Source organism: Topomyia yanbarensis, chromosome 1, assembly GCF_030247195.1.
Source record: "Topomyia yanbarensis strain Yona2022 chromosome 1, ASM3024719v1, whole genome shotgun sequence".
In the NCBI taxonomy this organism is placed as follows: Eukaryota; Metazoa; Arthropoda; class Insecta; order Diptera; family Culicidae; genus Topomyia; species Topomyia yanbarensis.
In genome coordinates this window covers 72,794,142-72,805,760 of record NC_080670.1, presented here as the reverse complement: position 1 = coordinate 72,805,760, position 11,619 = coordinate 72,794,142, and the positions used below count along the sequence as shown (strand labels likewise).

Below are 11,619 nucleotides of genomic sequence, written 5' to 3'. Positions count from 1 at the left end.
CCACACACATAGCACACCATCCTGGCGACCAGATGCGCCCATCTCGGCCTGCCACTGGTCTATGAAAATACATGTGATAGAACCGCAATGGCCGTTTAGGGTGAACTGCAATAGGTGGCTATCGAGTCGGAATACTTTAACAGTGTGGCCCTGGCTGCCAGTTATGACTGTACCGCCCGCCACTTCCAAACATGTCACCGGTAACCCTGCTGGTGAAACTCCAGAATACATCGAAGCTCCTCCTCGGATGCGTTATGTTGAGCTGGCAACGCTGTGGACGGATTGCTGAAATAAACTAATGCTTCCTGCCGAACCGGTGCGTACGTGGGCTAAAAAAGAATAAGAATTAAGGCACTTGTTGACATACTTATTGCAGACTGAAAATTAAATGACTTAGAATATACAGTATTTTAAAATAACAAATAAAATCTGTCTGTTGGGCGCCCTACGTGAGCTTAAAAAATTGCTTGAAACATAGGACTTACTTCGCCCATATGCAGACGTAAACCCCAATCGATCTGACAACCTTGCGTGTACGTTTCTAGTCTCAGAGAATCGATTCGTCCACTCAACCGTGGGACTATCACTTTGTCACCGGCGAGCTTTATGTTAGTTACTCCATTGTTGTGGATGTTTTCGGCTTCATATATACCCTGCAATGAAACGTCCGTCAATAGTTGTACCTTAAAGTTACCAGTCGTTCCCTCCCAGAACTCCAACCGCCCATCTGCACACCCAATCTCTATGAAATTATCAAAAAAGTCCAAACACCAGATCGGCGATGTCTGGTAACATTTCTTCCGCGCTGAACCTCCTCCTCCAGGTGGCTGAGAACATTCGCCAGCGCTCATCTGCTGCCGGGGTGGGATGAAGCCGTATGATTGGACTTACTCTCCACCGCTGCTACATCATAGCCCTTGGTTGAATTATTCCACAAAAACCGGATTCGCAGATCCGCACAAATACCTTTTGGGCATACACGATTATCACTTGTAAAATGTTTCTCATACTGAACGGTAAAATGAAAATATTTTCCTGCATCTCATTCTGATGATTGTGCCTGGTGAAGTTAAACTGCAGTTGTGCTCAGCTGTTTCGATTTTTTTTCCATAAAAATCGAAAATTTCGATGCCATAAAAATTTGATCAATTCGATCGTGAAATGATGACCAAAGGGCGGAAACCACCCTGGTATCGAAACGAGAAAACAACTTTGAGAATTCATTTTGGAAAATTCTATTTTACCGGTGTTCATATATCCGGTTTAACTATATTAAAACACTTTAAAACTACCAGTTTTCAGAAATATAACATACATTTTTAACGTAACGATATTTTCGTTTAAAATATATAAAAAATGTTTGTCTCGACATTCAATGTCTATTAGCCTATGCACGAATGACATTTACTGACTCGTGTTTACCGACGCTACCAATAAGCTGTGAAGCAATTCTGGTAAACACGGCTCACAATAAATTTACGTCGACTTTGTCAGCGTGCACAGGCTGTTACCGCAACGCTCTCAACAGCCATAAGACATCAGGTGGTGATGTGCTTATCGCCACGTTACAAAAGCCCGAGTGATCAGCAATGACCGGTGAGCGAGTTGCCAGCAAATGTGGCTATCACTAAAACTTGGCGATTGCAATCTGTTTCTGTGTGTCCTGTATTTTTCACTCGTGGTTCCAGCCTGATCGATGTATATCTCCTCCGTTTCGATCGCCGCCCCGATTGATGATATTGTTATACAAGGTGACCTCAATTTACCTGGATTAACGTGGTGTCAGGCAAGTAATGGATTTCCACGATTGGATATCGAAAAATCTGCACCTGTCAATTGTATTCTGAGTAGCTACAGCAGCGCTACGCTTCCGCAAATCAACAATGTTACAAGAATGAGCGTACATTGGACCTCTGCTTTGTGCTCGTGATTATGCTCCGTACTGTTACATTGCTCTGACTCCTTTAGTCCAGCATGTGCATCATCATCCCCCACGTTAAAGATGTCACAAGCAGTATCGTCTACGATTTTTAAAAACGCTGACTACACATCGATAGCAGTCTCTGGTATAAACTGGGACGACAATCTTAACAATGACGACGTGAACGATGCAGTGATCGCGTTTTCTAATATTCTTAACTATGCAATATTCCCTAATGGGGGAAATTGGATTAACCCAAGGGCACAAGACCAAACCTAAATTAAGTTTGATTAATGCCAGGCGTTTGGTTCTTTAACCAAAAGACAAAAGCTCGTTTTCGTTTTCTCGCCAAACGAGCTGCAAATTGAAGAATAGCTTATAATGAGATGTAAGTGTTCGGTTCAGTGTTTGGAGGTTGAGTTCGTGTCTCAGAAAAATCACCAATAAATTCAATGCTTTTTCTTGAAAAGGGCGATACTAGCAGTGACACCATTCAAAGAAAATCAACAGTGAATATTTCCAGACTTGGTTTTATTTCCTATTTACGAACTATTGTGTTTTTTACATCGTAGATTGCATGATTCAGTGATCGAAACCCAAAACTTCATAAAGTATTTGAAATTATTAAAATAAAATTTGTTTTTGCTATTGAAATTGACAAAATGATAGTATCGCCCCTTTGGCGATTGTTTACTTTTTCGGTCCCACCTATCAGCATTGAAGTATCGCCCTTACGTTTTTTACAGTAACTACCGTTTTACCCCACCGATTTCGTCCGGGTTTTTTCAATAGTGATCATTGTTACTATTTACAGCTGGTATCAGCTTGATAATCCTAAAAAATACGAAAAAAAAGTTTCGCCTCTAAACTGCTAGCAAAAAAGTATCGCCCTGTTTGTTTGCATGGAGCGTGGAGGGCGAAACTTTAAATAAACAAACAAAAATACAGTTTCGCCCGTAGTATTTTTTGCAAAAACAACTTAAATAAGGGTAAAATTTAAAAAGATTCATTGTCGCACTATCGGTGCGCCGATACGTGCGTATATTTATTTATTGTTTATTGCTTTGAAAGTTGGATTTTTGATGCTCTTCGCTATGACACTTCTTCATGGTTGCCAAATGACATGGATATGAAATCGACAAAAAAATAACTTTTTTGATCAAATATATTATAAAAACCGGGATACTGGCAGCCATGCTAACCTACCAGCTACTAAAAGTAAGAAGAAGTTTGTGTTTGACACTTTCCAATGTCAATAATCTGTCGGGTCAAGGGCCCTATTCTCACAGTCACGTCACCTAGTGACTAGAAGGAAATTTTGTTCTAGTCATCAAGTGACGTGACTGTGAGAATAGGCCCCCAAAAGAGTTGCACTTTTGATCACACTTTTAATTCATCACACATTCATACTATTGACGTATTTGATGTCCAGGACACCACCACAGTTGTAATGTGTATAGACAACATGCACATAACACTATGTTTTCAATTCGCCATCTAATTTAACTTCATTTGGCAAAAATTCCACCTGATTTAACCTCAATCTCGCACTAACGCAGCTGCACATGAATTAGGGTGCTTACAGAGTACAGCGGCGAGAAACTGAGCTGGAGCTGGAACTGACATTAGGATGCGAGAAACCTGCCTGCTGCAAAGTAAAGGGATGATGTCAGAGTGAAAGCGGGCAGTCGGCGCCAATCCGCTCAGCTTTCACTCTGACAGGTTCCAGTTGATATGCTGCAAGCAGGTTTCTCGCATCTCGCATTTTAATGTCAGTGCCAGCCCCTGCTCAGCTTCTCGCGGTCACTCTGTAAGCACCCTTAGTCAGTTGGTCACTGCACAATGACGTCATGCATTAAATGTGACAGGTGGTGGTCCTGTTGACTACATTTTAAACTTAGAGGTTATTCGTATTCAAGGGCGTGACACTCTTTTATAAAAATATTTCACCTCGTTTTATATTATTTATATCCCTTTATATTAATTTATAATTGCCTATAAAAGTTATAACTGTATTCGAAGCGTTGAAAGTTCGAAAAAAAAATTCGAACAAGCGTTACCATAGTTGCCTACGCGTGTGATTAAACAATGAAAAAATGGTGTTTCTTCAAAGAAAAATGGTAAGTACTCAAATATTTTTACATTTTTTGCCGAGAATCCATTTCTCCCGCGGGACGGAAGTAATTAAAAAATTACCAAGTATAGCTAATCAAACGCGTGGTAAAAATTTTTCGTCGCACAACAGCTGAACGAAAAGATGCCCACTCTACAGCCGTATGTCCTCAACACTTCATCGACCGGGAAGAAAATACACGTCCAAAAAATTTATAATTTCGTGTACAACCGTTATACCTACCCAAACAATCCAACATTCTGTATCGAATAACCAGTTTCAATATTCAACAGCAGCAAAACATCAAAAGCAACTTCGCATCCAGCAGCTACCAATAAACCCTCAAAAAAGAACCATAACAATTACAGTTTAGAACCCACAAATCAACAACAGATTGTGTTGCTCAGATCCTTCAGGAAGCGTATTTCCAAGATCAGCAGCAATACACCGTTCAAACCAGATACCAGTACGTCTTATTGTATATGAACTAACGGCAATTCAGCTCACTACGACGTGCCGTTGCACCGGGGTGAGTTATTTGTAGACATAAAACAGCCTAACGCCTTTTTGCTACTTTAGTGGCTGTCCGAGACGTTCCAACCTACCGATTTCCCTCAAAGTATTTTGAAGCACGCATGATAAAAATAAAACTTAAACGGTCGCAGATCAAACGCATTCACCCTAGAGCTCGGATCCTGTCTGCAGCAGGAAATGTGCATTATACAAAATGGTATTCCAATTGACATGCTGACGGATCTCAACAACCTGCAGGAAATGGGGAACACCATAATGGGCGATGTAGTGATCCATCCTAACTCAACATTTGTGAACAAAGTGCGCAAGAAAGAGTACTGTTCTAACCGGAAGAACACGGAAACAATAATTGTAACACTTCTGTGTCGGTGGCAAGTGTTCCAGTAGCACAGAGTTCCGCGTAAAAATCAGTTCCCGTTAGTATCTCGTCCATGCTTTCGCTACCGTGATTGATGAATGTTTATTTTTAGGTTGAAACAACGGGAATGTTTTCCCAACACTTTGCTTACCAGAGCGAGGCCGTGGACTTTATATCTCACCTAATATTCCTTGGGCTGTGGTCCTGCTTCCGTGGTTGGGTTTTCTTTCTTAGGAGGACGTCTGGAGTTTTAGAACTTTCAAACTTGATTTTCTTTCGTTAGTTAAAGAAGCACTGTGAATCACTTTGAAACTTGAAACTTAATTTATTCAGAAAATATTTACAAAAGTTATCTTAAAGCTACATGTTGCCCGCGCGATTCATATATCGCTACGGGAAAATTTGTCCCTTTTAGTCCTTAAGTTTTTCCCTATTCTCCTGAGATACGGTGTAGATTTCCTATGGCCTTAGAAGGGCGCAATTCCTATTTGTTTACTTATATATTTGGCCCTGCCTCTTCAAGACTGACGTATTTAACCACAATACGGATTCCTGCTATTCAATCCTAGTCCAGTCCCGCAAGGGCTCACAAAATATGCGGTTACATTTGTACCGCTTTCTAAGATTTTATTACTATCCTAACCGCAGAGTAAGTGAGAAGGAAAAACCCAAAGCTAGCTAATCGGACTGCGTATGGCACGCTTATGTATATTAGGCGCGGGAGGTTGATAAATAGACAGTGATCCCTTTTTCTGTGTTCTTTTCATTTCATTTTCGGGTTTTTAAGATCAACATCAACCTTCCCTACGCGTAGCAGTGATGCATTTCTTATGCACTGCTGACATTGTATAATTAACTCATTTGCGCGGCAACATTCCAGGGCCCGTAAATCATCCTAGTGGTTTACTCAAATTATCGCTTTACCGCGCAAAAATCTTAGTATTATTCTTACGGGTGTAAATCATGACGTTATTCTATTTAACTACAAGTTCTTCGAAACTGTTCATTAAACGTCAGGTTGGTACTTGATCTACTGATACGAAGAGTATCAGCGCACCTACTTGGAAGTGCTTTGGCCCTTGTACGAGGTCTAGTTATGCTCTTCATTTTCCTAGGGTTTGGTGGTAGTATTCCTTCCACCATTTGTTTAGTTTTCCCAATGTCTACCCGCTTGCGTGTGCGGTAGACATAAGGTTCTTTTATATCATTCAACGTTTCGATAAAGTGTTTCTTGTACCCTTCATCATTTATGTTTTGCGGAAAAGGTACCTGCTTAAGCGCCTGGTTTTTATTCCTGATAAGTTCCGGCTGATTTTTGTTTGGAGGATTGAAATCCGATCCCACTAATTTTACTGCTGATCTGGTATGTGATCTAGTTCTGGAATCAATACCCAGCCAAATTTGTTTATTTACGGCAGCGTCTGCCTTTGTTTTCTCTCGCTCTTTGGTCTTTTGTTTTCTGTCTTCAATTTTATGGCAATTCAATCTTTCATGTGCCTTATTCTTATTCTTAACATTTTTAGGGTGTGTTGGCAAAACACGTGTTGTCGATAAAGTATAAGTCTGCGGGTCAACGCCCGACACGACTTGTTTCATTTCAAAATTTGAATATTTGTTTTTAAAATATTCTTTCTGTTTTGTTTGTCGGTAGGGCTTTCTACCTAACCCTTGTTCCAACCTTAGAAAACGACCTGAAGTATCGTCATACTTTGTTTTCTCTGCCTGTTCATCGCCCTTTGGGATGAACGGCTTCTCAGGTTCTTTGACCCTGACAGATTCAATACAGAAATGACTTAGGATCATTTCTTTTTTGTTTTCCCTTTTTGGACCTACATCATGCTTTGGCGAAAACTTTCCACGTTGTGTTGCGCCATGAAGAACCCAACCTAATTTAGTTTTCTTAGCTACCGGTTCATTGAACCCTCTGGATTTTTCCTCTAATCCAGTCATTAAGTACGCATGTGGCAATCCAAGTAATAATGTAGGAGTTGCATTTTCATAATGCGGTAACTCTGTACTTTCTAAGTAAGAGTATTTGTTAATCAGTTTGTTTCGCGCTTGAGTTTGAGTAGGTAACGATAATTGCTTTATCGTTCTCAAGCCATTTAACGAATAAGTTTTATCAAACTGACCTCTTATTTTCATACGAATTTCTTGACTCGATTTTTCTTTTTGAGTCTTACCATTCGTCCATGCTAATGTCATAGGACGTTCAATTCCTTTTAAATGTAGTTTTTCTACTATGTCACTTTGTACCAGACTTACTGAGGACCCTGTATCCATGAAGGCAAATGTTTCTACTTCATGCGGTCCGTTCTTAAGAGCGACGGGAATTATTTGATAATGGATTATTTTACCAGAATGGTGGTAATTTATATTTTCATTGTCGCTTTCATCAGACCTTTTTTCTTGTGCTATAACATGTAACAGTTGGTGATGTCTACTTTTGCACCCTTCTATGTTACAAATTTTAGTGGTTCTACAATTCTTTACCGAGTGATTCGGTCTGCAGCACGAAAAGCATAAATTCTTCTCCTTAACGATCTTCCTCCGTTGGTCGGGAGAGAGTTCTCTAAATTTACCACAATCTATTATCCTGTGGTCAAGCTCGCATAACAAGCACTTTTGGTAGCTTGTAGCGTGATAATTAATCCTGTTAGATTTTTCTATTCTAACGGGTTTATCGTCTTGTAATCCCCGCTCAGCTATCAACATGGTAGCTAGCTTTTGCTGGGGCTGTAACCAATCAAATAAATCGCTTACCGTTGGAGCGACAAAGGGATTTGCAGTGGTTGAAAGCGCCCTTTCCTCATTAACATGAGTTAGCCATTTTAAGTGCAGTCCCTGTGGTAACCTGCTGACTAAATCACGGACTAAACGTTGGTCATTGAGACATTCCTTACGTCCCAAACAGTCCATATTGGTGACGAGGTTACCAATTCGAGATACGAAGTCTACCATGGTTTGTGGTTGTTCGAAACGTGGATTCCTAATTTCTAACACGTCTCGTAAAAGGCCTGAATATATCAGTTCGATGCTTCCGAACTGATCCTCTAATTTTTGGATAATTTTGTTAACGTTGCGCGAGTCTAAAAGCAGCGCGTTAACTGCTTGTAGTGCGCCTCCCTTCAAGCATCTTTGCAATCGATGCAGGTTTTCTAAATCAGTGAATTCCCCTTCACGAGTTGTTTCGTAGAAGATTTGTTTAAATCTGGGCCACATCTTACAGGACCCATCAAAATAAGGCAAGTCCATTAGGGACTGCCTTAGGGCGTACTTATTTGCGGTAGTCTGGTTACCGACGTTGATTTTATTAATTTTTTGAATTATTAAGTCAAAAATTTCCGCTTGGGGATTTTCTAATTGACTTCTCTCTTTAAATTTTCTTAATTGCCTCTCTTTCTCCGCGAGAGAGTCTCTAATAGCCTGGCACTTCCTACAAAGCCAAAGCTCGCTCTTCTTTGGCTTATGTTTCAACCCTACGCAACTCAGGTGGAACCAGCGATCGCAATCGTCGCAGGCCACCATATTGTCTACATCATTAGCTTTAACACATAGGCGACAGTTGCCATTTGGATTTTGTACAAAATTATACTCCATAACTACGCTCTTAAAATTAGCTTACTTGTTTCCTTTTCTGTGTTGGACCGACGGTGTTCTTCGTAGTCCGCAGGTGCCGGTGCGATACCGACGGTGTTCTTCCAATCTGCAGGTGCCGGCGCGAGACCGACTGTGTTCTTCTAATCTGCAGGTGCCGGCGCGAGACCGACTGTGTTCTTCCTTCCTATTAACTAGTTGCAGTAAAACATAACTTTTGTCTCCAGTTTTCCGTGAAGAAACACTACTCAACTTTTGCGTTTTCACGGATAGTTATCCAACGTTTTACATCACAACACTACTACAAATGTCAGACTGCATCAAATGTAGATTCCCCGCACCCACGTCTATCAGTGTTAATATGCGTGCTGTCAAAAGGTTCAGCAAATTCCCCTTGTCTAAGGTGTCTGCTGCGTCTCTTATACTTTCTACTAGTCACTATATACTTGGTATGTATGTTTACTTTCTATGGATCTTGTATTTGTAACACTGTATTAGAACTTTAGTTTACATTTGTATCCTCAGAAGCTGCCACTTCATCCGCGCAACCTCCCTAATCGCACTTAATCCTGGGAGAATGTTTTCTATGCTGTACACCGTTTATACTTATCACACTATTTCTGGTTATCGGCCAGGTTTCGACTGTCCGGAAGTTTCAGTGTTCAGTGATAGATTTCAACTATCACTCTCCAGTGCTCCTCTCTGGAGCCACCATGAAACAACGGGAATGTTTTCCCAACACTTTGCTTACCAGAGCGAGGCCGTGGACTTTATATCTCACCTAATATTCCTTGGGCTGTGGTCCTGCTTCCGTGGTTGGGTTTTCTTTCTTAGGAGGACGTCTGGAGTTTTAGAACTTTCAAACTTGATTTTCTTTCGTTAGTTAAAGAAGCACTGTGAATCACTTTGAAACTTGAAACTTAATTTATTCAGAAAATATTTACAAAAGTTATCTTAAAGCTACATGTTGCCCGCGCGATTCATGTATCGCTACGGGAAAATTTGTCCCTTTTAGTCCTTAAGTTTTTCCCTATTCTCCTGAGATACGGTGTAGATTTCCTATGGCCTTAGAAGGGCGCAATTCCTATTTGTTTACTTATATGTTTGGCCCTGCCTCTTCAAGACTGACGTATTTAACCTCAATACGGATTCCTGCTATTCAATCCTAGTCCAGTCCCGCAAGGGCTCACAAAATATGCGGTTACATTTGTACCGCTTTCTAAGATTTTATTACTATCCTAACCGCAGAGTAAGTGAGAAGGAAAAACCCAAAGCTAGCTAATCGGACTGCGTATGGCACGCTTATGTATATTAGGCGCGGGAGGTTGATAAATAGACAGTGATCCCTTTTTCTGTGTTCTTTTCATTTCATTTTCGGGTTTTTAAGATCAACATCAACCTTCCCTACGCGTAGCAGTGATGCATTTCTTATGCACTGCTGACATTGTATAATTAACTCATTTGCGCGGCAACATAGGTTCAATCCCGACGGGTGTTTCCAGAGCGCAGAAATATACTACCTGGATCAGGGATAGGTGCCAGTGAAGGACAAACTGTCAATGAAGTTCCACAAAAGAAACCACCACTTGTGCCGATCGGAAACTTTAATATGAAATGTCTTATGACGAGAATCATGATATCTGCTATCCAAAATCGAAAATTGCCTGAAATCATTGGAAAAAGATTCGTCTTGCTCCACCGATCAAATCGGTATTTTTAATACTCGTCCGTTTGGATAACTTACTTTGAATAGATTTAGATGAACATACAACGAAAATTGATCACAAGCTCGCACAATGTAAAACTAATGATAAAAATATTCCCGTCCAGAGATGCCAGATATTTTTTTCAAATGTCTGCAATAATAATTTTATAGTCTAGGAAGAACAAAAAATGTCAGGAAAACTGGTGTAACCAAAAGCCTTTATATACAAAAATCTGTAAATATCTGCAACCAAACTAAAAAATCTGCAAATATCTGAATTAAACAAAAAATCTGCAAATATCTGCGTCATCGAAAAAATCTGCAGCTAAAATTAAGTCTGCGAATTTGCAGACATGTCTGCAAATCTGGCATCTCTGTCTAAGTTGGTCAGGGATGCCAGATTAGTCTGCTTCACAGATTTTCAATGTTCTGCACAGATTTTTAAAACCACGCAGATTTCCAGTTTTCTCTTTTAATGCACAGATTTCCACAGTTTTCTGTTATAATCCACAGACTAGTACAGATTTCTGACCTCGCGCTCAATTTTTGCCTCGAGTAAAAACTAAAAAGAGGTCACCATTTCTTTGAAAGAAAAATCGATTTCACCAAATCGATTTTATTGAATCAATAAAATCGATGTTGTCAAACATCGAACCGAAAAGATCGGATACGAAAAATCGATTTTTCAAGCTGAAAAAATCGATTTTGAAAAAATCGCATCGACATCGCCCATTCCTAGATTCTCCACTTTGGCGTCTAATGGCGATTTCGCTTGAACCTGAAACTGAGTCAGGTTCTAACCCCAACCGCTGTCAGTTCATACATTTTGACAGTAGTTGGGGTTACGAACGGACTCAGTTTCGCCTCAAACAAAAACCACATAAGTGATTACGAATGCATGGGAACAAACGTTGCGCCTTTTCAGATGAAATTCTATAAATTTACCCTCATCAACCAAATAGACCGTTTGTAAAAAATCGGACCTCGATTGTGATGCAATGAGCGGGGAATACCTGTTAATGCCTGTCTCGGCAATTTACTAAATTGAGACCAGCAGCTATCGCCACTATGCGGACCGAAGAAAACAATCTGGAGGTTTCCTCCGATATTGCTAGTCGACAACGTGAACACAGTTTCTCCGTTATCACTTGAAGTTCGATGCAGCATGTGCTGCAAAAGGAGTGTTTAAGGTTTACACAAAAAATCTTCAAATACATGGACCGAGACATTGATGAAAACGTGATCATTTTGGCCCTCTCTTGTATATTGAATCTTATTTCTAGTCTTAAGATAGCTGTAAACTTTCTATTCTTTAGTAAAAAAAATATTTCAACATTGTAACCTCCTAGTTTTAAGATATCAAAAATGTAAAAACAAAAGAAATGTGCACC

The 11,619-nt window shown here is 40.1% G+C and overlaps 1 protein-coding gene across 2 annotated transcripts; it reads right to left on the bottom strand.

Moving 5' to 3' along the window:
• Nucleotides 1–22: 22 nt before the first annotated feature.
• LOC131677924 (uncharacterized) lies at nucleotides 23–1,051 on the bottom strand. 2 transcript variants are annotated; one of them, XM_058958025.1, is made up of 3 exons: nucleotides 967–1,051; nucleotides 486–653; nucleotides 23–329 (listed from the first exon to the last, which is right to left on the bottom strand). In XM_058958025.1, the coding sequence occupies exons 1-3, from the start codon at nucleotides 1,039–1,041 to the stop codon at nucleotides 195–197; spliced, it is 378 nt and encodes a 125-aa protein (XP_058814008.1). In that variant the 5' UTR covers nucleotides 1,042–1,051; the 3' UTR covers nucleotides 23–194. The 2 variants fall into 2 exon arrangements, with proteins under 2 accessions (XP_058814008.1, XP_058814007.1); XM_058958024.1 differs by having other exon boundaries at nucleotides 684–1,047.
• Between the last annotated feature and the right edge of the window lie 10,568 nt (nucleotides 1,052–11,619).